Source organism: Paroedura picta, chromosome 14 (genome assembly GCF_049243985.1).
Source record: "Paroedura picta isolate Pp20150507F chromosome 14, Ppicta_v3.0, whole genome shotgun sequence".
NCBI classification, from domain to species: Eukaryota; Metazoa; Chordata; class Lepidosauria; order Squamata; family Gekkonidae; genus Paroedura; species Paroedura picta.
This window is the reverse complement of record NC_135382.1, coordinates 25,217,490-25,242,861: the sequence shown is the minus strand read 5'-3', so window position 1 is coordinate 25,242,861 and position 25,372 is coordinate 25,217,490. Positions and strand designations below refer to the sequence as shown.

The 25,372-nt window shown below is 49.4% G+C and overlaps 1 protein-coding gene across 2 annotated transcripts in view; it reads left to right on the top strand.

The window, feature by feature from the left end:
• Positions 1-22,755, top strand: part of BCO1 (beta-carotene oxygenase 1) — a 35,364-nt gene extending 12,609 nt beyond the window's left edge. For both annotated transcript variants that reach the window (XM_077309615.1, XM_077309614.1), the window contains exons 4-11: positions 150-297; positions 1,430-1,577; positions 3,054-3,280; positions 7,045-7,302; positions 14,000-14,105; positions 15,535-15,629; positions 17,951-18,062; positions 21,166-22,755. In XM_077309615.1, the coding sequence (XP_077165730.1) occupies positions 150-297; positions 1,430-1,577; positions 3,054-3,280; positions 7,045-7,302; positions 14,000-14,105; positions 15,535-15,629; positions 17,951-18,062; positions 21,166-21,440 (1,369 nt within the window). In that variant the 3' untranslated portion in view covers positions 21,441-22,755. The remainder of the gene's footprint in view (positions 1-149; positions 298-1,429; positions 1,578-3,053; positions 3,281-7,044; positions 7,303-13,999; positions 14,106-15,534; positions 15,630-17,950; positions 18,063-21,165) is intronic.
• The last annotated feature ends 2,617 nt before the right edge of the window (positions 22,756-25,372 follow it).

The following is a 25,372-nucleotide window of genomic DNA, read 5'->3' as shown; positions in this document are numbered from 1 at the left end:
AGAAGCAGAAGCAGCAGCCACTTTAAGATTCCTTTGGGTAGTAAAAAGCAGGGTACCAAATAAACAACTCTTCTTCAAAGTATTTTGAATACAGGTAACGCTGTGCAAATGCCATTTTTGTGATGGGATGTTTGTTTCCCCCAACGTAGGGCCTTCTGCTATTTGTCCCACACAATACCTGAATTCACAGACAACTGCATGATCAACATCATCAGGAACGGAGACGGTTACTATGCCAGCACTGAAGTCAACTTCCTCAGGAGAATTGATCCTCAGACTCTGGAGACTCTAGAAAAGGTGAGTGTGGACTTCTCATGTTGTCTTATCATTGTCAAAATGGTAGCCAAACTAGTATGGAAAGGAGTTAGCAAAGATGTACTCAGAAGGACCACCTGAGAGTTGTAGGGATGCAACATTTTCCACTAGACAGTCTTCTGTCTTTCCTGGGTTTGCGCCACCCTTTGAGGTGAGCCACACATGGTGTGGTGGTTGGTGCTGGACTCAGCCCTGCAAGATCAGATTCCAGTCCCCACTTTGCTACTTAAGCTCTTCTAGTGACCTTGGGCCAGTGATGCCTTCTCTCATCTTAGCCTACTCTTAGGGTCATTGTTGTGAAGATAAAATGAAGGAAGCATGAATGAAGTTGTCAACTCCTTTGCGTCTTCATTGGGGAGAAACACAGGACATAAATACATCAGGGATTCCCAATCAGGGTTCTGGGGAACCCTGGGGTTAAGCAAGAGCTCCCCAGAGGTTACGTGACCTTTCCCAGAAGTTTGGATGTCCGCTGACATCACTGGAGCTCACTTCCCCTGTTGCTCTCTCTTTCTCCACAATGGAAATGGAAAATGATCAATGGATTGATTGACTGACTTTTTATTCCCCACCCACTTCCCTGAAGGGGAATGTCCCAACTTCTCGGGTTCCCCAAAGCCTAATAAATATTTCAGGGGTTCCTCCAGGGTCAAAAGATTGAAAAAGGCTGGTTGACACAAATAAATTAGGAGTGGTGCTCCTGGTTCTCTCCTCATCTGTTTTATCCTCACAACAGCCTTATGAGGTAGGCTAGATTGAACAACCATAGTGGATCCAGAAAGTAAAGTGCGAATTTGACTCAAGGTTCCCAAGTTCATCTACTACTATCACCGGTCCACCAGATAGGCGTGGGTTCTGCTCTATCCCTTCCTGGGTTTACCACATTTGACCTTTGTGATCACATGTCACTTTCTCTTGGATTCCATTCCTTCTCATCCTGAAGGATCTGAACGGCGTGTCCTTCTAAAAATCAATGTTTTAGTCCTTAGTCTGCTCACTGAAGGTGCCAGATTGTTTGCCGGAAATGAAACCAGAAGATTCTGGGATGTGGCTTGAAATCCATGAATGCATTTCCCATCATCCTTGTTTATGTTTCTGTGATCCCACGTGACAGGTTGACTACTCTAAATATGCAGCCATCAATCTGGCAACATCCCATCCTCATTATGACAGTGCCGGGAATACTCTCAACATGGGCACCTCCATCGTCGATAAGGGAAAGACAAAATACCTTCTCTTTCAGATCCCCCCGTCAGCACCAGGTAAAAGACAAACAGGACTTAGGATTTTCTGTGCTTCTTGTGCGTTAGGCTGAGATGAGTTAATGCTTGTATGGTGGACAGAGACTGAGGATAATCCAGAAGCCAAATTACTTCAAGGCCAGAGAGATCATACTTTGCATGTCCACAAGGCAGTCAATTAGGCTAAAGGTCAGTTCATGCATGCACGTTCAGAAATGATGACTCCAGGATCAAGTGGCAGCTTGTATGTTATGAATGGGAACCTGACCTAGAGTTGCAGGCAGGTTCTTCTTAATGGCATCTGTTCATACATGCGGGTGCCAGTTAATGAACACAGAGAGTGTTGTGGTGCCGCAATGATGAAGGTGATTTTACTCCAGAATAAACATTCAAGGACCAGAATCCACTTCTTCAGATACAGGCAGGGAAATTGACTGGTACACCCATAGATGAGCCAACACTGGCCTATGTCCTACCCACGGTTATGAAAATGCCTCTTGCTGTAATTGTTGTTAATCTGGGTGTGGCAACCATTTTAGTTTGGAGAGGGGTCACCGCTTTAATTAAAGGAGGAGCAATGATTCAGTAATTCAGCACGTGCTTTGCACACGGAAGATCCCAAGTTCAATCCCTGGCATCACCAGTTTAATGGACCTTGGATAACAGTGTTGGCACAGACCCCTGCCTGATACCTTGAAGAGCAAGTCGTGTGATAGAAGGCCCAGCTAGATGTTGCAGCATCCATGGGTCTGACTCATGGAAGGAGATGCTGCTTTAGAGATGGATTTGGCCAATGAAAAATACTATGAGGCCAGGGTGCAGTGGTACCAGGGTCGAGTCTGCACAGGGCTTTTTATCCACTCCCAGACCAAATAAATCCCTCCCGTCTACACTGAATTTGATTTCCTTTTTGATTTTGGGCCAATTAAATTTTCCCTCTGCAACATGCATGACTGATCCTTGGTGACCCTACCTTTCCCCTGTGATATCCAGAAGTGGATATAAGCCTTGATATTTGAAGAAGAAAAAAACGCCACCAGTATAAGTGTAGATTTCTGTTGTTTGCGAATTAACTTCCTGCTCTGTGCCTGCAACACTGACATAGCAAAGCAGTCTCCCTGATTGGCCAGGGCATCAGTTCAAATACTTCCTGGTTCCAAGCCAAATAATCTGACCCCATGGTATGGTAGAAATTGCTGACTTACAGCCACCCCATAGGGTTTTCAAGGCAGATGTTCAGAGGTGGTTGCCATTGCCTGCCTCTGTCTCATGACCTATTCCTTGGTATCTCCTCATCAAATATTAACCAGGGCTGACCCTGCTTAGCTTTCGAGATCTGATGAGATCAGGCTAGCCTTGCTATCCTGGTCAGACCCTTTACACTAATGTAATTTCATTAATTTTTAAAGGAATACTCCAAATTAATTGCATCACCTCCCAATAACTGAGCTTTAGTAATCAAGACACTCTTCTTTCCCCTCCCCCCAATCAATTTAGGGAGTGAAACGAAGGGGGGGAAGCCTTGCTTGAAAAACCTGGAAGTGTTCTGCTCCATCCCCTCCCGCTCTCTGCTGCATCCGAGCTATTTCCACAGCTTTGGGATTTCGGAAAACTATATCTTGTTTATAGAGCAGCCGTTGAAGCTGGATATACTCAAGATGGCAACTGCCTACATTCGAGGGGTCAACTGGGCCTCTTGCCTCAACTTCAACAAGGATGAAAAGGTACGGTTAGGGGCTCCAGGGCTTCCTAAGGGGTGAGGAGTCCCTGGCATGGAACAACGCGGTTTCCTTTCTCTCTTAGGGTCAGGTGGGTGGCCATGTTGGTCTAAAGCAGCAGAACAAAGGTTGAGTCCGGGGGCACCTTTAAGGACAACAAAGTAAATCTGGGTGTAAGCTTTCGTGTGCATGTCTGAAGGCATAACCACATCTGCAGGGCCCAGAAATCCATCAGTGCATTTTGCTCCTGGACCAGTTTACTGTTACAATGATCAGTTAGTGGTATTAATGTTAAGAGCCTCTTGTGGCGCAGGGTGGTAAGGCAGCAGACATGCAGTCTGAAGCTGTCTGCCAATGAGGCTGGGAGTTCGAAGCAACCCCATGGCTGAGTGTAACGGAGGAAAGTTGGGATTGGCTCTTTGTTTTTGGGGAAAGAGATGCTTTGCATAAGAAGCAAATGAGTGCCAGGAAGTCAATTTAGCAGGCCCCATATTGAGGATTAGGAGCCTCTTGTGGCACAGAGTGGTAAGGCAGCAGACATGCAGTCTGAAAGCTCTGCCCATGATGCTGGGAGTTCGATCCCAGCAGTCGGCTCAAGGTTGACTCAGCCTTCCATCCTTCTGAGGTCGGTAAAATGCGTACCCAGCTTGCTGGGGGGTAAACAGTAATGACTGGGGAAGGCACTGGCAAACCACCCCATATTGAGTCTGCCATGAAAACGCTAGAGGGCGTCACCCTAAGGGTCAGACACGACCTGGTGCTTGTACAAGTGTCTTTCTAGCCCTTATTGTATTACAAGTATATGAGCAGTACATAAGCCAAAACCAACAAGCACTCCTGAAAGGCAGCAGATGCATTCCTCCCCCTCAGACCTCCAGAGAAGGAATGATCCTGGATCCCAACGTGCTTCTCCTTCAGCCAGGTCATGGTTCCCTGTGGACCTCTGTCTCTCCAATAAGCTAGAAGTTGCAATGGGGTCTTATCTGCAGTCTTATCTTCTGCCATGTCTGTTGCTTCCACACAAAGCTCTTGCTCCGTGTTCACTCCTCCCATTTTTGGAAGGGGGAAGCTTCTGCGTCATTGTGCAGAATGGCCCCCTGCCAGGTTGTCCTCAGCTCTGCTGGAAGGTTCCCAAAACACACCAAGCCAGAAAGGCAGCTCCCTCCCGTACCTGTACCTGCAAAAAGAGGGTTTGTCGGGTGATTTCAATTAGAATAATAATAGAAGGGTAGAACTGTGTGTGTGTGTGTGTGTGTGTGTGTGTGTGTGTGAGCACTACATCTGCATTGCAGTTTGCATCCCCCCCCCCCCTACACCAGGGCTGCACTGTAATGCTAAGGTATTCTGGCCCTCTGCAAAATTCACAATTGCTGTTCCTGCTATCTCCATCTTTCCCAGATATGATCTCACTCATTTCCCCAAATGTTTGTAGTGCTCAATCAGGAGACCAACTCTGTGACTCTCTTGGTGTCAGATTTCCAGCTCCAGAATGACTTTCAACTGAGTAGGGCGGTCTGGTTCCCCCCCCCCCCCATCGCTGGCCACTGGTGGAGGTGGGGGTAGAGTTGTTAGATCCAGGTTAGGAAACTCCTGCATGTGCTGGCAGGGGCTCATGGGAATTGTAGTCCATGGACAGCGGGAGCGCCAACGTTTGGCCACGCCTGTTATAGACTGACCACATTTGTGGCAGGGCAGGAGCTGTTGTGAATGACTACTTTGGATGGGCTGTAATTCCAGGAGAGCCCCAGCTGCCGCCTGGAGGTTGGCATCTCTACAACGGAGCCAGAACCCCGTTCACAGTCATTGGATGGCAATGGCACAATAATGGACTTTTTTTTTTTCCTGAGTGGTGCAATAGTAAATGTTCAGTGACTGGCTATTAATATTATATGGGTCTCTTTCACCATCTATCCCTATTATATTTGTTGTATAAGCGCGGCCATTTCCTTTACCGTTCCACGCCCTCGAATTTAATAGCAAGTGCTGAGCCGTGATGTTTTCCTGGATGGGAACCTGCAGCCTGCAGCCAGACAGCCAATCGGCCGTTGCTTTGACCCCTGTCGGCTGTGCTGGTGGCAGAAATAAGGGAACTTGCTTATTTACATTTCTTGAACAATGTCCACACCTGCCTCTCTCCCAACAAGGGGAGACCCAAAGCAGGAAATTCATAAAAGCAATTGAAATAATGGCTAAGAAAACAGGAAACAAAAAGGCTGCATCTATATAGAATCATAGAATAATAGAGTTGGGAGGGACCTCCTGGGTCATCTAGTCCAACCCCCTGCATTATGCAGGACACTCACAATCCTATCGCTCATCCATTGTAACCTGCCACCCCTTTGAGCCTTGGTGGTGTTGCCCCAGTTTCGTGTTTAAACTGGTTCTGGGTTTTTCTGGAGAGGTATCGGCATCATGTCCTCCTGCTTGACACATTCTGGACTTTCTCCTGTTTTGCTGTGAGCATTCCCAGACTTGTGTTGGAAAGTTTTGGAAAGGTCAGAGTCAAATATGCACACTAGTGTTAACAGGAATCTGTCTTTTTGTGATTCTCGGGGCACCAAGCCCCCCCCCCCCACACACACACACAACACACCATGTGCTTCCTGGAATCCATGTCCTCCTTCACCTAAGTATTGTTTATCCAAAACAAAGACAGCCACCGAGAGGCACAAATTGGTGTCTGAATGAGCTTTTCCATCCTTTCATGAGACAATGAAACATAGACCATATGTCCTACATGTGTCAGGTCATGGGTGCGTGACCCAACTTACAGCCAAATGTACATTAGGGGAGCTCACCTGATTGATTGATTTGAGTGATTGTATTTCTATACTGCCCTTCCCAAAGGCTCAGGGCTATTTACCTCATGCCAGAATCCATTCCATAAAACATAATCATGCAGATCCAGATGTTTATTATACTGTATTGCTTTATGAAAGTTACAACGTAAACTGTCCAGAGCTGAAAGGGAAGGTGGTATATAAATATATAATAAATAAAATAAAGTAGGTTCTATGTTTTACATGGGAATGGGCAGACTCAGCAGGGTGTAGTGATGAAGAGTCGCAGACTCTAATTTGAGAACTGGGTTTATTCCCCTCACCTCCTCCACATGCAGCCAGGTCAGTCACGGCTCTTTCAGAGCTGCCACCTACCTCACAGGGTGTCTGTTGTGGAAAGAGGAACAGGAGGTGATTGTCAGTTTTTTTGAAACTCCTTGGGGCAAAGAAAACAGGTATAAAAAAAACAACCATCTTCATTCATAGTAGATTTCTGCCCTGAACAGTTGCAATTCAAGACCTCCAAATGTTCTTAGACTCTAAATCGTCTCTTGTTTTTGTGTACAGAGATAACTTTTCTGAGTTTAGTCTGAGTTTAGTCATCATCGTCTTTTATCTCCTTAAATTGCTCTTGAATATAGCAAGAAGAGGGAAAACTTATACTTCTCTCTCTCTCTCTCTCTCTCTCCCCTCCACTCTGCTAACAGATGTGTTCACAATTATGGTTGGACAACGCCTCTGTCAGGTTGGGTCACTCTTTCTCCTCACTGCCCACAGTCCAGGAAACCAAGTCAGACAGTAAAGTCCAGGAATAGCTCTCAGACGCTGACCAGCACCTAATGCCAGGAGAAATTCCAATTGCATTCAAAGCCTTTGCAATATTTATGAATGGGCTGGGGACTGTGATTATCAGTCAATCGCTAATCCTTACTAACAACAGCCTTGTGAAACCAGCCCTCCCTGACTACTGGCTTGTTTTCCCTTTGGCAGACCTGGATTCACCTTGTTGACAGACGAACCAAAAAAGAAGCACCCACCAAGTTCTACACCGATGCCCTGGTTGTCTATCACCACGTGAATGCTTATGAGGAAAACGAACATCTGATTTTGGACGTCATTTCCTATGCGGATAATCGCCTGTATGACTTTTTCTATTTAAAAAACCTGGACGGGCGCTATGAGGACGCTGCCAAAATCCCTTCTGTCCCATGCTGCAAGCGATTTGTGCTTCCACTGCAGTCTGTCAAGGTAAGCCTAGAACAAGATCTAATGTTTTGGCCCGCACAGGAACAGTAAACACAACATCTGGAGGCACAAGCAGATCGTTCTCACTGAGGTCACATTCTGACACTGTTCTACGAGGGTATCTTTGCAGGAAGTTTCCTTGGTGAAGCTTTCTCAGGTCTCTAGTGTAAAATAGTGAGTTCGAACAGGAACAAGCGAGACGCAGTCGTGCAGAACAGCTCTTTTTATTTAAGAAGTGATTTCAGATGGAAGCAACCACGTTGACTGGGACTTGCCTGGTCAAGCCCCTGAATATATACACAGGGCAGAGGTGGACACGCCCGAGGCTGAACCTTGATTGGCTCAGCCGCGCCTGATTAGTTTAAACTCATTGGCTGCTCAACGGGGCAGCTTGGATCCTGTTCCAGACCCCAAGCTCAGCCTTCTGCTGAGTCACATACACAACACCCCTCCCCCCTTAGATAGTCACTCAGGAGGTGGTGAATAAAGTCCTGTAGGTATCTGGGGGGCACGCGGGTCCGCCCCGACCGGCGCGGCTCTGGAGACGGCACGGGTTGACTGACCTCAGTCCGTACTGCCGCGCTCCTAGGGTCCGCCGCCGCGTCGGCTATTGCGGGCTCCGTGCTGGGTGCCCTCGGCTCAGCCGCTGGACTGCAGAGTGGTGGTCTCCCGCCGGGGGTAGCGTCAGGGACGGGGTTGGCGGTGTCGCCTTCCCGATGCACGGAGTTGTCCCGGCGGCGCACCTGGTCCACGTGTCGCCGGAGGATCCGGCCGTCCTCGCCCTGGACCCCGTAGGACACGGGTCCCGTCGCGTGTGTGACGGTTGCAGGGATCCAACTGGGCCCGTCGCTGTAGTTCCGGACGTAAACCGGATCGTCTGGGGCAAAGGCGCGTGGCGCGGAGGGATTCTCGTGGCCCTTCTCCCGGGTTTCGTCATGGTCGGGGTGTAGACGATCCAGGAGGGTTCGGAGTCTCCGGCCCATTAGTAGTTCCGCCGGGCTCTTCCCGGTTGCCGAGGATGGCGTGGTGTGCTGGCGGGCGACGAACTGCGTGAGGCGCGCCTGCCAATCTCCTTGGGGGAGTTTTGACAACGCGTCCTTGGTTGTCCGGACCATCCGTTCAGCCTGCCCGTTAGTTGACGGATGGAATGGGGCTGAGGTCACCTGGCGGATCAGGTGCTGCCCCAAGTACGCCCGGAATTCCGCGGACGTGAACTGGGCTCCGTTGTCGGAGACTATCGTGTCGGGGAGCCCGTGGGTCGCGAACAGGCGTTGGAGGCTCCTGATGACCACGGCCGACGTCATGGCCGAGACCGGAACAACCTCCAGCCATTTCGAGAAGGAGTCCACGACGACCAAGAATGTGTGCCCTTGGAATGGCCCCGCAAAGTCGATGTGCAGGCGGGACCAAGGCTTCATGGCCGACTCCCATGTCCGCGGCGGTGCTCGCGGCGCCTCTGGGCGGTTCTCCTGGCAGGTCCGACAACCGCTTATCCAGGACTCGATGTTCTTGTCCAGCCCCGGCCACCAAACGTAGCTGCGAGCCAGTGCCTTCATATGCACAATGCCAGGATGGCCATCGTGCAGCGCCTCCATGACCCGCTGGCGTAGCTTGGGCGGCACCACCACTCGGTGTCCCCACAGCAGGCACCCCTTGTGTGCCGATAGCTCCGTTTGCCTGGCGGTAAAAGGGGCAAAATCTGGGTCCTGTTTGCCCGCTGGCCATCCCCTCCACACCCAGTTGAGCACTCGGGCGATGAGGCGGTCTTTGGCCGAGTGCGCAGCGATGTCCGCCGATCGCAGGGGTTGCTGAGGCAGGGAGTCGATCAGCAACACCTCAGCAGCAGGGGCCGGGTCTGCGTCGACCTGTGGTAGCGGCAGTCGGCTGAGTGCGTCGGCGTGCCCGATGGACTTGCCCGGCCGATGAACGAGGCTGAAGTCATATCCATGCAAAAAAATGGACCAGCGCAGCATCCGCGGGGACAGGATCTGGGGCGTCTGGCGGTCCGTCGTGAAGAGGCCGAGCAGGGGCTTGTGATCCGTGACGATCGTAAACCGGCGGCCGTAGAGGTAGTCGTGGAATTTCTTAATTCCAGCGACGATAGCGAGCGCCTCCTTGTCGATCTGTGCGTAGTTCCGCTCAGCCGATGACAAGGTCCGCGAGTAGAAGGACACCGGGGCCTCGCGGCCGTCGGGCAGGCGGTGACCTAGGACGGCGCCGATGCCATGTTGCGATGCGTCACAGGCCAAGACGACCGGCTGCGCCTCGTCGAAGTGTGCCAGTACACTGTCGGACGTGAGGAGTCGCTTGACCGAGGCGAACGCGGCCTTCTGTGAGGGACCCCAGACCCAGGGAGTTTTCTTGTCGAGGAGCCTGTGCAAAGGCTCTGCCACGGTGGCCTTGTTGGGCAAGAAGGAATGATAGAAATTCAGGAGGCCCAGGAAGGCTTGGAGGTCGTGCTTGGTTTTCGGCGGTGGCGCGTTCTGGATGGCCTTCACCTTGTCTTCGGTCGGGTGGACCCCTTCCGCGTCGATAAGGAACCCAGGAACTCCACCTTGGGGACGCCCAAATGACATTTCTCCCGCTTCACCTTCAGCCCTGCCCCGGAGAATCGGTGCAGGACCTCCCGGAGTCGGCTGGCGAGTTCCGGGACGGTTCTCCCGGCCAGGAGGACGTCGTCAAAATATGGGATCACCCCCGGAATCCCCTTGAGAAGGTCCTCCATTAGGTTCTGGAAAATTCCGGGGGCCACGCTGACCCCGAATTGCAAACGCTTAACTCTAAACGCCCCCCGGTGAGTGACGATTGTCTGCGCTTCCGCGGCTGCCGTGTCAACGGGCAGCTGCTGATACGCTTGGGCCAAGTCAAGTTTGGCGAAAACCTTACCCCCTGCTAGGGACGCGAGGAGGTGGCTGATCACCGGTACTGGGTACGCGTGCTGCTGCAACGCCTTGTTCAGCGTGCACTTGTAGTCCGCACAGATTCGTATGTCCCCGTTTGCCTTGATGGGCGTCACGATCGGGGTCTCCCAACGCGCGTTCGGAACCGGCTCGAGCACGCCTTGCACCTGGAGTTTGTCCAGCTCCGCGTCTATCCGGGGCTTCAGGGCGAACGGGACCCGCCGGGCCTTGAGGCGAATGGGTGCCACCTGGGGGTCGAGGGCCAACGAGATTGGTGGCCCGGTGTAGCGACCGAGCGACGCGTCAAAGACTGTTGGGAATTCCCCGCAGATGTCCTCTAGCGCGGTGGTCTGGAGCTGCTGGATTTGAGTGATACCGCCGATCGTGATTCCCAGCGGCTCGACCCAGTCTAAACCCAACAGGCTGGTGCGCTCCCCATCCACTATTACAAGGGGCAATTTTCCCGCAAAGTCCCGGAAGCAAACATGAAAATCCCCCACCCCCTTGATCGGCACTCGCCCTCCCATGTAATCCTTGACTATGTAGGGCAAGGGGCGGAGAGGGGGTCCCCCGTGCGGGCAAAGTCGCTTGAGGGTCGCGTTTGAAATTATAGAGAGCGACGACCCTGTGTCCAGTTCCATGGTGCAAGGGGCCCCCTCTATGCTTACCCTCAGCCGTATCTTCTCCTTGGGTCCGTTCCTCGTGGAGTTTAGGATGACGGTCCGGGTGCTGTTTGTCTCCAGGCGACGCTGGCGGCTGGTCACCTCACGCTGACCTCTGTTGCCTTGGGCCGCCCTCGGTTGGCGGTAGGCATTTTCGCCGGCCACGGGGTGGAACGCGGAATCCGGCTCTGAGCGGCATGCCCGGGCGATGTGCCCTTTCTTTCCGCAGACCCGGCAAGTCGCGTCGCGGAATCGGCACATGCTGCGTACATGCGGGCCTGCACAGCCAGCGCAGGGCCCCGTTGAGGTTGCTGGACGGCGGTGCGGTCGGGCCACGTTGTGGTCCACCTCGGCCTCCTCTTCCGCGAGGTCTCCGCCCAGGTCCTCGTGGTGGACGGCCGTCGTTGGCTTCTCCACCGGTGGGTGCCTCGACGCCTCGTGTCCGCGGACGGTCCTGGCGCTGCGGTTGGCGGCCTCCGCGTTGGCCGCGTCTTCCAACGCCTCTTTGAAGGTCAGCCCCTTCTTTCCGAAAAGCCGGCGCTGGGTGGCCTCGTCCCTGAGGCCGCACACAAGACGATCCCGGAGTGCCTCTTCCAGATTGGAGAATTGGCAGTCACGGGCGAGGTTGCGGAGTGCGGCGGTGAATTCTGCAATGGACTCGCCTTCTCGCTGCCCACGCTGGTAGAAAACATACCGGCACGCGATCTCCCCTGGCTGTGGATCGTAGTGTTCTTGGAGGCGGCGGAGGATCTCGTCCAGGTCCGCAGCGTCCACATCGTCGGGCGCAAAGAGGTCCTGCGCCAGGTCGAACGTGGCGGCCCCGCACGTGCTCAAGAAGACCGCCCGTCTTCTTGCGGCCCCGGTGATCTCGTTGGCCGTGAGGAAGTGGCGGAAGCGCTTCTCATAGCTTCTCCATTGGCTCGGGCGGCTGGAGTCAAACTGCTCGATCTGGCCCAAGGTAGCCATGCTGCGGCGTGCGATCTCGGTGCTTGTCGGCCCGGCTTGAGCGATTCAGCTGGCAGCTGGTTCCCCCCTTCAGACGGCTGGGCTCCACTCCAGTGGCTCGTGATGCCGGTCGGGTGCTGCTGGACTCACGCTTGTTAGCTGGCAGAGGGTCCCCAAGGATGGCGGGCTCTGTCCAGATGCGTGCAGGAGCAGCTTCGTTTCCTTAGAATCCCATCCTCGTCGCCAGTGTAAAATAGTGAGTTCGAACAGGAACAAGCGAGACGCAGTCGTGCAGAACAGCTCTTTTTATTTAAGAAGTGATTTCAGATGGAAGCAACCACGTTGACTGGGACTTGCCTGGTCAAGCCCCTGAATATATACACAGGGCAGAGGTGGACACGCCCGAGGCTGAACCTTGATTGGCTCAGCCGCGCCTGATTAGTTTAAACTCATTGGCTGCTCAACGGGGCAGCTTGGATCCTGTTCCAGACCCCAAGCTCAGCCTTCTGCTGAGTCACATACACAACATCTAGAATTCAGGGTCATTCAAGAAAAGCTGGTTATGCCCTGTGAGCGAACCGCTTCCATTTTTAAATTCCGTTCATTCCATGAGCTACAGCCCATTTCAGCAGACCGAGGCTGGATCTTGGGCACATTGCTTTCTGCATAATCTGGGCATAACTCCAATAAGAGAAGTAAGGGAATTAGCCTAGGCTGGGTTTTGACTGGTAAAATACATGTGCGGTGTACTTCAGGAATTTCAAAGCAAACCCCATACATTATCTAGGGCAGGGGTAGTCAACCTGTGGTCCTCCAGATGTTCATGGACTACAATTCCAGATGTTCATGGACTACAAAGCAAACGCTGGCAGGGGCTCATGGGAATTGTAGTCCATGAACATCTGGAGGACCACAGGTTGACTACCCCTGACCTAGGGCACCCTCACAGCAGCCTTGCGGAGCAGGCCAAACTCATTCCCAGATCGGACACGAGGTGTGTGGGGGGTGCCAAGGCAGACATGGCCTGGCCTAAGGCCATTGGGGGAGTTCATGCGTGGGATCTGGGCTCATACCCGTAAAGCCCTTCTTTACACTGGCTCTTGTGTCACGCAGTGTAGAATTTATACACCTTTTCCTGCAGGAAATCTTTTCTTGCTGTTCAGCGGACTTGGAAGGGCATGAGGCTTGTTACATGTTGTTTTTGTAGGAAGGCTTCCTTTCTGCCCATCAGCCTGTCTGGCAAGTTTCAGCCTGTCGTGCAGCAGAACAACTGAGACAGTGAATGTTCCTTGGGACTTCTTCCGAACAAGGCTCAGCTCAGGCTAGGAAAACAGCTCTGTGCTCAAGGCAGACGTTGCCCCAGGTTCCCCTCCAGATAGCCTTCCTTCCAAACCGGTACCCGAAGAATACCAGAGCATAGTGCAGGAAGTAGGGATGCCAATCTCCAGGTGGGAGATTGCATTCCTGACCGCATCCCTGCAGGGTAGGCCAGTATGATGGTCTCATATGGTTGCCTTGTCTAAGTTCATGAAAAGGGTGCAATTTGAACACAGATCACACACTACATTGGTCCACACCCAGGATTTTGCTAACATTCCTTTGGTGAAACATCAGCTTTTAAAATGTTCATTTGGCATCAGCAACAGGAGCTGTGGGTCAGTGGGAGAACCTTACCGCTGCATGCAGAAAGTCTCTGGCATCAGGAGATTTGAAAGATCTCTGAAGAGCCCCTGCCTATCAGAGTAGACAATACTGACCTTATTAGACTGATAATCTGATTCAGCAGAAGGCGCCTTAAATAAAGGTTGCTCGCTCCATGGAAGAACATCTGCTTTGCAGGCAGAAGTCCCAGGTTCAATTCTGGCACTTTTGTTCTAGAAAAGGATCAGGCCAGGGGAAAGACCCCAGGGAGCACCGCCAGTCCCAATAGACAATGATAACCTTTGTTTCCCAATGGTGTTGACTCAGTAGAGCAGGGGTAGTCAACCTGTGGTCCTCCAGATGTCCATGGACTACAATTCCCATGAGCCCCTGCCAGCATTTGCTGGCAGGGGCTCATGGGAATTGTAGTCCATGGACATCTGGAGGACCACAGGTTGACTACCCCTGCAGTAGAGGACAACCTCCCATGTTCCTGAGTTGCTAACCTGAGCTGCTAACCTCTGCACATCTTTCTCTATGTCTTTCTTTCAGGATGCAGAAGTGGGTTCCAATTTGGTCCGCCTCCCATCTACCACTGCGAGTGCCGTGAAGGAAAAGGATGGCAGCATTTACTGCCAGCCTGAAATACTTTGTGAAGGTGAGAGGACATTCTTCTGGGGGGAAATGCACCACGTTTCCTTAAACGTCTTGAGTCCCCAGATCTGCAGGCACCGCTTCTTACATTCTCCTTGCTCACTGGATGAAGATGTATTTGCATTGTTTCCCTCCCCCAAAAGAGGTTCTGAAAGCAAAGCCCTCCTATTGCTGAGTGTCCAGATGTCTAAGGCAGTAGGCAGAGAGAAGTCTCCAACAAGAGAGACTAAGTATTTGAAAGGTTGTCACTTGGAGGAGGGCAGGATGCTTTTTCCGTTGGCTGCAGAGGAAAGGACGCGCAGTAATGGGTTTAAACTACGATATAGGCTAGATATCAGGAAAAACATTTTCACAGTCAGAGTAGTTCAGCAGTGGAATAGGCTGCCTAAGGAGGTGGTGAGCTCTCCCTCACTGGCAGTCTTCAAGCAAAAGCTGGATACACACTTTTCTTGGATGCTTTAGGATGCTTAAGGCTGATCCAGTGTAGAGCAGGGGGTTGGACTAGATGGCCTGTATGGCCCCTTCCAACTCTATGATTCAGATTCTGTGAGTCTATGATTCTAAGACTCTGGCTTGAGCCACCAGCTTTCTTTTCCTACTACTAACCTTACAAGACTGAACTTCATATTTCAAGGGTGCCAACATAGGCTGCAGTACCTGGTGCTCCTCTATGTTCCTGGGACTTGCGGTGAGATTTCATGTGTGTTATTTTCTGATATTGCAATACCAAGACTGTGGGCTGCAGAAACTAATATGGATTATTAATCATGTCAGTTATCAGTAATGGTAAATTGTACTTTTTTGATTATGCAAATGCACTTTCTTATTCCAGCTCTTTGTTGATCTCTTGCTATGAGTTCTGCTGTTCTAAGAACCAGTTTGGTGTAGTGGTTAGAAATGCGGACTTCTAATCTGGCAAGCCAGTTTCGATTCCCCACTCCCCCACATGCAGCCAGCTGAGAGACCTTGGGCTCCCCACAGCACTGATAAAGCTGTTCTGACCGAGCAGGAATATCAGGGCTCTCTCAGCCTCACCCACCTCACAGGGTGTCTGTTGTGGGGAGAGGAAAGGGAAGGCAATTGTAAGCCGCTTTGAGACTCCTTCAGGTAGATAAAAGCGGCATATAAGAACCAACTTATTATTATTATTTGGTACTTAAACTATAAAAAGTTCTCAACCTGTACTGTGTATAGTTCTGCCACTTCTGGAAACTGGCCCTGAGTTGCCACAGACTTTGGCAGAAAGGTGCCCTCTTGGTTCTATGCGTCACGTTGTTTGCCCTGTGGAATACCCAATGAAATTATCAGGAATTCTGCAGAAGAGAGATTTTGGAAAATAGACAGTCTCGATGCATTGTTACTATTTACTGTAACTTTATTTCTGTTGCCACTCCTTGAGCTTGATTTCCTCCCTGCACCCCTTTCACCTGCAGAAATAGAACTGCCTCGCATCAACTATGATTATAATGGCAGAAAGTACAGGTACATCTATGCCGCAGAGGTGAAATGGAGTCCAGTTCCCTCAAAGGTAGGTTATTTCCAGGTATGCTTCCTATTAGAATATGGAGTTGTACCATACTGATGATGCATTTTGTTTACTTATGGAGAGTCCATAGGATTTTCAGGACAAGAGGCTTTCAATGGTGCTTTGCCATCACTTGCCTTTGTGCAGCAACGCTGGAATTCTCTGGAGGTTTCCCATCCAAATGCTAAGCAGGGTCAACCCTGCTTAGCAGCCCAGATCTAATGAGCTTGGGCTATCTGGGTCAGGACTTGCATGCCTCCGGATGATTTATGTCCATTACTCAAACCAACTAGATTAAGGACAACTGTGCGTATTTAATAACACTGAGCCACAGTTTTTTGGGAACACGCTGACAATCACTGTGATGCCAGAGGTAGAGAAGGGCATGCGCAATGCATAACTGTGCCATACAGATGTCATGTGCGCTGACCCTGAACCACATGTATTCATGCAAAGCGATGCAATCACAGCCTGAAGCGGTTTGGGGATGAATATTCCTGTCCTTGTTTTGATGCCAATGGAAAAGAATGCCCTACCCAGTAATGCAGATGTGGGGCCACCCTTGCTGCCAAACAATGGACTAAAATTGTCACTGGGGCACAGGTCATGGCATGTTCTCTTCCCTGTACTGCACCCCCTGTACTGTACATAGTCCTACATAGTTAACAGAGAATTGAGTTTGCTCTCGCTCCTTTAATCTGGCTCCTGGCACCCATAAAGCTCAATGTAGATTCTGTAATTTGAAAAATTTATTCCATTGCTGGGCCAGGTCCCTCCAGAGAACGGAGCTTCCCTCTGCTCCTCTATCTTGCAGTAACAACCCAATGAGATGAGGCTGAGAGAGAGAGAGAGAGAGAGAGCCCTAGTAAACCCGGCTCTCCCAAGGCCTCATCCGTACTAACACTATGACACTGACTCTTGCACAAAATAAACTGAATATGCACAAAGATATTCAGCATCCCCATATGATGGCATGAGGACAGGAAGTTACCTATAAAAGGTGCAATGGATTCAGCTGCCTAGGCAAGGCCTGGAATCAAAGGTCAGCAGTGACAGGCAGCTGCCCAGGCCCCAGGGCTTTGGCGTGGCCTGCCGGTACGTGGCAACTGTTGCCAGCAGCCTGTTCTCTCTCTCCGGGTGGTCACAGTGGTGGCGGCATGGAGTTTTCCTGGAAGCATCATCCACTCTGGGAAGATTGGGGACTGCCCAACCCTTTCCTCTCTCTCTCATCTGCTTTCCTCTTCCCCCGCTCTTCTTCTGCCAGGTAGTCAAAGAGGGTTCACAGCAGCTGCTGCATTCTGCTGGCCGTTTGCCTGTTTATATGAGCATCAATAGTCCCTGGGATCAGCAGCAGCTGTTGCCCCAAAAAAGAAGGGCAAGCTGGCAAGTAGGAGTGGCAGCAGTTGTTCATTTGCTGCATGGCTTAGAACAGGGGTAGTCAAACTGCGGCCCTCCAGATGTCCATGGACTACAATTCCCAGGAGCCCCTGCCAGCAAACACTGGCAGGGGCTCCTGGGAATTGTAGTCCATGGACATCTGGAGGGCCGCAGTTTGACTACCCCTGGCTTAGAAGCAGGGGGGCTTTTCGCTTCATGCCTGTGTCATCGCCCTGCCTGGGATGGGGCCTGCTGGGCAGCCTTGTGCCAGGCGCTCTCAAAAGCTAGAGCTGGCCATGGCCTATAGCAGCAATGGCAACTCCTTCCTTGGCAGGTTTTCAAAGGAAGGTTGAACCGGCATTCATCAGACGGCAGATTGCGTCACATCCACCTCTGGAATCCGTGGCCTGTTTTGCTCTCCCTTGCGTGGCACTCGAGGATAATAATGAGTGCTTAATTCTATGTGTTTAACAACAACTTAGTTATTGGATTAAATTCATGCTGTGTTGACGTCTAAGGTTCTGGCTTCTTCTGGGGTTAAGGGCATTCTTTAAAGAAAACAGGGGGGGAACAGAATTTGGATCCAGTTTGGGCCCCTTGGTAGCAGTTCGGGCTGGCTCAGGATTCAGTTTATTTCCCCCCAAGTAGACCCTTTGAAACATTGCATGAAGCCTGACTGGTCTGTGATTCACACTTCTCCTAGCTGAATTTTTGCCACCAAAAGCGACTCATGGAATCCAGGCCATGAGGTCATAGCCGTATATCAGGTCCACATACTCATGCTTTATATACCTGCAGGAAGAAGGAAACAAAGCTTAGATCTTCAACCCCTGGCAGCCATCTTCCCATAATCCCCTCTTTCCACAGTCCCATTCTGATCACCACCAGCCTACAAGTACCTGAACAAGAAGGGGGACTCATTTGTTTCTCCTTCTCCACTTGCTTAGATAATTAAATTTGACATTCTGACCAGGAGAAAACTTAATTGGGAAGAAGAACATTGCTGGCCGGCAGAACCAGTCTTCGTACCCAGTCCAAGTGCCAAAGAAGAAGATGATGGTAAGAGGCACGGTCTTCTTACACATGAGCATGGGGGACCATGATCTGTGCTGCAGCCCAAGAAGTAAAACTGTGCGGCACCAAATGGATTTATTGCGACATAAACCTTTTGGACAAGATCTGACAACATCAGGCTAGTTTGGGCCATCCAGGTCACTTCTTAGTGGTTGGGAGAAAGGGCCATAAAGTCAAGGCTGACTTACGACGTCCTGGTAGGGTTTTCAAGGCAAGAGACATGTGAAGGCTCAAGGGGGTGGCAGGTGACAGTGGATGAGCAAGAGGGTTGTGAGTGTCTTGCATAGTGCAAGGGGTTGGGCTAGATGACCCAGGAGGTCCCTTCCAACTCTATGATTCTATGATTCTAGGGGTGGTTTGCGATTGTATCACAGCACTGGTATTTCTTGGGAATCATCAAAATAGTGACCAGGGCCAACCCTGCTTTGCTTCTGAGATCGGATCGGAACAGGCTAGCCTGGGCCACCTTTCATTAACTTGAATCCGATTCTTCCTACGATAGGCTGATGGGGACTTATCTTCTTGGACCTTTGCAACAGTCTTGCAGAGTAGGTGAGATGGAGTGGGTTCTGTGGATGAACGTGGGTTTGGACTCGCGTTCCAGGGAAAGGTTTTCTTCACCATACTTAAACTTAAATTGATTTCCAAACTTCCAGCTGATGTAAGAAATCCAGTAATTACCTGCAGCATTCAAGTAACCCCCCCCCCAAAAAAAAACCCACTGGATTTTAATGGCTGAGTTTGCACAAATCATGCTTCTGTAACAGCCGTACACCTGGTTTGCATGATCAACACAAACATAATCCACAGCTCAGGTGCTCAAACAAGAACAAAGCAATGCTACCTTCAGCCTTAACTCACAAACACACACAATGGATCTTTCATGCAATCTGTAATAATAGTTTATCATCAAAAGACCCCACCTTCAGTTGTTTAACAAAGTTCTGGAGATGAAAGAGGTGTGGTTCCCCTCCCCCTACTTTTAAATCTCAGCAAAAGAGCTGACTTAGCAGATACGACAGCATTTCAAGTTTTTCCACCCTCTGTTGTTGCCTTTTATCTTTTGGGGAAAAGTGTGTAGGAGACAGTCCCATTGAACACAGAAGAGTTTGCTTCCAAATAAACACCCTGAGGACTGAACTGCATGACTGCAATCCTATGCAGACTTATTTAATACAGCAAGGGTTACTTCCAAGTAGGAGTAAAGCATGAGTTTTCCCTGGGAACAAGCTCCTATTGAACTTGTGTATGTTACTCCCAAGTAACCATGCACCAAGCCAGGCTGAAAAGGCCCTGGCTCTGGATGAGGCCAGTCTGATCTCTTTGGTGCTGGGGATCCTGCTCAAAGTCTGCTGGCTAGATCTTAAAGCTCTCTTGCAGAAGTTCCTTCCAAAAAACTCGGTCAATGAGGCTCTGGAAGCCATCTGAGCATCCTGAGCTGGGGGCAAATGCTGGTCCCATTACTGGGAAGCCTGGGAGGGCATTAGTGGTAACAAGGATTCATTAAAGATGTCTTTCTTCATATCATGTGAAGCTACCATTATGACTAACCATTTTTGAACTTCCATAGTAGAGTAAGGATTCGAACCTGGATCTCCTAGATCTCCACCCAACATTCTAAGCCAGGCATAGTCAAACTGTGGCCCTCCAGATGTCCATGGATTACAATTCCCATGAGCCACTGCCAGCATTTGCTGGCAGGGGCTTATGGGAATTGTAGTCCATGGACACCTGGAGGGCCGCAGTTTGACTACCCCTGTACACTACATCACAATGGCTTCCAGACTCATGGTTAGTGGAGTGATGTGGATTGTAAGGTGGGCAGCATTGTTGCTTAAAAGAACGCTGGGCTTGTGCTTCCATGTGTTTGTTTCTTCTGCTTGATAACACCGACTTGATGTGGGATGTTGAGAGTGAAGCTTTTGACACATATCACTTTCCTTTTTTCATCATCCCTCACATATCTGTCAGCATTTTTGCGTCTCGCCCTTTCTCCAAGAATCTCAGGGCGGCGTCCACAGGTTTCTCCCATTTTTCTCCTCACAACAACGCTCTGATGTAAGGGAGGCTGAGAGAATGACAACAAAAGATGCCTCACACCCATGCAGACTGACTGCCACCTCAGCATTGGTGGACCAAAGTCCACTTTGTCAGATGCATGAAGTGTTGGCTTCAGTTGGCAGAGTTCTATATCTGCTAGGTGTCGATACCTGTGCGCTCCCCCACATTCAACCAGCTGGGTGACCTTGGGCTTGCCACAGCACTGATAAGCTGTTCTGACTGAGCAGTAATATATAGTGTGCAAAGGCAACAAAATCCTTGTGGAACAACAATTAATAATAATAACAATAATAAATGATAGCTGTTGTTTATACCATTCCACCAATGAAAATCTAAGGTAAGGTGCCATGATTACGTTTAAAAGTTCAAGCCTTCAGGCACGCAATTAAAAAAGAGAATCTCAGAAAGAGTCTGGGATTAATATAGAACTTCTGGATGTGCCTTCATAAACATCAACTCATTAATTTTCCCGACTCTGTATCATTGGCCAGTATTCTCATCGCCCCATAGCAACTAGAAGCAGAGCTGGAGAACCAGACCAGAGTCTTGTCCTGGGCTGCTTTGCATGTTCCAAGGAGATTTGAGGTGGGGAATTCCTGGCTTGTTCTGAACCTGCATCAGATCCTGCTCAGTTCTGGGATGTGACGGCGGAGCAATCTTCAGCTCTGTGGAATTTTAACAAGCTTGCTGGGACCTTTATAAAAATCTCTGCTTCCTTCAAGCAACTTGGGGTGGCATTTGTGGCTCTTTTCTTCTGTGCTTCATCCTCACGACAGCTTTGCAGCATAGGTGAGGCTCACTCAGTGACCCTGAGCCATGCCACTTCCCTACGTTTTTAAATAGCCCATAGCCTATATTGGTCACAAAACCACAGTGATACCCTCCCGCACACACCCTTAATATAGTATATTCTCAAAGTACTGAGGCTGGCTTGAGGCCTAACACCAAGGGCTACAGGTAAAAGAAAATGCATACTCCACTCGTCTTCCAGAATTCTATTACAGCATATCTTCCATTGCCACTCTAGGTATCATCCTGTCAGCCATTGTGACAACACAGCCTCAAAAGCCACCTTTCCTGCTCATCTTGGATGCTAAAAACTTCAAGGAAATCGCCCGGGCGACTGTAGACGTAGAAATGCACCTGGACTTGCATGGAATCTTCATCCCGGAGAAGGATTTGAAAACAGAGCAGGAGATCGATGCAGAAGGAAGACATCAATCCAAGGGATGTCCATCAGATCAAACAAATGACATGCCTGAAGCCAGCCTGCCCGCTAAACAACAAATGGAAAACTTGTAATGCCTCAGAGCCTCAGACATTTGGCTGTGTATTTGCAGGGGCAAATATGCTGGCATTATGCTGGCGTAATGATTAATAATGCACCTTAGGTATGTATTGGTTGGGACAGCTTGTCCTAAACAGGCTTCCATCAGTGGTTCAGATTAGGGATGACACCTCTGGGTTGTGGAATTCCTGATGATTTGGGGGCGGGGCCTCAGGAGGGCAGAATTTGGAGGAAGAGCCACAGTGTAGGGTCACACCACAGATTCCACTTCCCATAGCAGCCCTTTTCTCTAGGTCTCTGGCGTCCAGAGATCAGCTGTAATTCGGGGACATCTCCAGACCCTACCTGGAGGCTGGCAACCCTAGTTCAAACTATTAAAGAGACAGTCGCAGGGGCCAATTCAAATGTTACTATCCCAGGAGTGGCCAGACTGTGGCTCTCCAGAGGTCCATGGACTACAATTACCATGAGCCTCTGCCAGCAGCTGGCAGGGGCTCATGGTAATTGTAATACACAGACCTCTGGAGAGCTACAGTTTGGCCACCCCCACACAATCTCTACTCCACCAGTAGCGGTGGTGGAGGGAAATAAACAAGTTAGCTTTAACTTCTGCAGCTAGATCACATGGATAGTAGCAGTTTGCATAGTTTGCTAGTTTGTGTGAACTCTGCCTTAAATCACTTCAGAGCCACACAAAAATTTTAATTCGTGATGGCTTTCAAACACCGGGGTTTCTTCTTTTAAAAACACGCATCTTTCTCTGAGAAGCCTTTCTGCTGCAAAAAGGAATCATTGGCCACTTTCTAGCATTTACAGCCCAATGTAGACTGCTTCTTTGCACCCATCACAAAACGCACACACTCTGTGTTGGGTGTTTCTCGGCAATGAGCTCAGAGCTTCTGAGCAATTGAAGCGAGTGTGTTTACAGCATGGCGTGTGGTGTGAGTCACACTTTTATGGAATCTTCCATCGATTGCATACTTAAAGATGTGCATCTTAAGACGGGCGGGGAAAAGAGAACCTCTCAGTAATTTGATTTTTATCGGGAAATGCCGGCCTTTACCCATAACACACTTTGAGATGTGACCAGGCAGCTTCATTTCCCAAGTTTGATGAAGACCAAGCTCAAATGCCAAATTTGATCAAGTGGGTTTCTTTTTTATTTTGTGTTTCATTGTTGTTATGAATCATGATGTGACCTTTAAACGGAAGGCAAGGTTTACCTCCCTTTCCAAGGGGAAGAAATCCAACTTCCTTTCACATTCTATGTGCTTTTATATAATCCTAAATTAAGTTTTAATCATTTAAAACCTCCTTTAAATCCTTCAATTCTCCTTGCTTTTGTTCCTTGGGAACATCAGATAGGATGGCATGGGTTTTACAGTCTCATAAATAGACTATGCTCCATGTGCTTGCCAGAAGTTCAGTTATCTGCTCATTGAAGGGAAATAAACAAGTTAGCTTTAACTTCTGCAGCTAGATCACATGGATAGTAGCAGTTTGCATTTGAGGAAGTCATTTGACATACCGCAGACTGCAAAGGCTGTAGCTTTTTACCATATAGTGTTCCTTAAGGTAATTCAAACAAAAAGGAAAAAATAAATAAATATAGCCTTGGTTGAACAACACACATAATTTTTATGCCTGGGGCGAGAGTAAGAAAGAGAAATAGCTCCAACTTTAAATATGTATGATAAATGTTTAGCGTATTATTAACTAAGCACTACGTCAAATTGTCATGACACGAGAAACGCGGTCCTTTGCAGCTTGAAGATGGAAAAGCTTTGCAGCTATAAAAAGTTCTTGCAAATTTGTTGATGCGAACAATCACACACACACACACACAGAAAAAGCCTCAAGAATGGTGTAAGGCCTGCTTTTCCAGATGAGTGTCTCACATTCAGAATGTTTTAAGATCTGGCATACAATTCTCTGGCCCGTAGGAACCATATAGATTCTATAAAATAGGGTTGCTGAGTCAGTTTCTAAACTAGTCCTCCTCTTCTATGTCAACCTATGCCAATGATGGTCATGGGATATTGAAAAGTTTCTCCTGCCCATTTCTACTTATTAAGCCTCTGCTTAATTATCAGGCGGATAATTTTCCCGTCCTCTTTGCAACATTACTGTGGGGGAAACATTTTTTTTAAGCCCCAGAGCTCAGAAAAGACGGACTTGTCACCTGGACCTCACTTCTTGTTCTAACTGCAAAGCCACCATTTGAGTGACAGGATCACTATCCAGATACAAACTGCTTCACCCTCCCCCAATATGCAAAGTTGGGCCCAATGATCACTTGAAGGATAGAGAAGGAATACCAAAGTCCCAGTTGCCTACCCTTCCTCTCCCTGCAACAGACACCCTGCGAGGTAGGTGTGGCTGAGAGCTCTGAGAGAACTGTGACTGGCCCAGGAGTGGGGAATCAAACCCAGTTCTCCAGATTGGAGGCTGCCACTCTCAACCACGATGCCAAGCTGGCATCTGGCTACATTTGGAACAGGACTCTCATGCTATCCTACTTCCTAGGCATGGGGTGGTGGCAGAGATGGTCACAGATCAGTTGTTATGCTGCTGTATCTTAAACCTGTCCGTAGGAATGGGTGTCCGCTTATTTATCATAGAAGATTCCTTCTGAAACAAGAAAGGAATCCACAGTTTGTAGGAACGGTCTTAGCCAGGGGACATCCGGGGCAGTTGACCTGTGCCCCATTCTAGGACAGTCTATCATCCTACCCTGAAGCTTTCAATGCCTTCTGATCCCCCTGAGCTGCCTGGGATTCGTATACTGAGGGAGGGCAATCTGTTTTTAGGTCCATGGGGCTACCCAACTTGCCTGTCAGCTGATCCCCAGCACTACCCAAAATTTGAGCAGCATGGTAGGCAATCAACGGCAGGGTAGTCAAGACCGTACTCCCCTACAGATAATCACCGTCTCCCAGGCTGCTTGAGGAATTCTTGGCCTACATCCTCAGGTTTTGTCTGAGGCTGTCGAATCACTAATTGGGCCTTGACAATTTGGAAGAGTGGATTTTTTAATAACCGGGTGGCCTTCTTGCAGGTAGAAACCAGGTCTATTTCTTCCTGGAAATGGAACTTGTCTTGTGTCCTGCAGGTGGCAATCAAAATGCTATTTGATTATCTTATGAAACGTTGACTGTACCTACAGAGTTCTCATTTGCCTAGAAGCTGATACGTATCTTTTGATCTGAATGTTTCCAAAGCAGATAAAAGTGAAAGTCACCATCAGGTTTATCAACTCACTTTTCTGTTGCTGGTTTTGCTTTGCTTAACCTCGGAGGGCATGGTATGTTTGCCGCAGGGACATAAGGGAGAAAACCAAGGGATGTTTAGCAGAAACCACCATGTTTGTTTTTGACTGTTTGCAAACTCAGTGTGACTAACCTTGCAGTGTGTGTCAGGTTTTTTTAAAGATGTTTGCTGATTATAAAGAAGGCAAAGCAGCATTCTTCTACCAGGAACACAGATTTCAGCACTCATATTAAGATTGTTAAGAATGGTAAGGATATTGGGGATCATGGGACCTGCATGGGCAAAACACATGTAGGTTGGTGGCCATAGTCAGAAGGGGAGAGAGGAAACAAGGTGTTAAAAAGATGGCAGGATCCAACCCACAGTTTAATGCTTCAGTCTATCTTGTCTAAAAAATCTTCCTACTGTACTTTTGAGTGAAGAAGAAGAGTTGGTTCTTATAAGCCACTTTTCTCTACCTGAAGGAGTCTTAAAGTGGTTTACAATCTCCTTCCCTTTTCTCTCCCCACAATAAACACCCTGTGAGGGAGGTGAGACTGAGAGAGCCATGATATGACTGAAGAAGAGTTCGTTCTTATATGCCGCTTTTCTCTACCAGAAGGAGTCTCAAAGCGGCTTACAGTCGCCTTCCCTTTCCTCTCCCCACAACAGACACCCTGTGAGGTGGGTGAGGCTG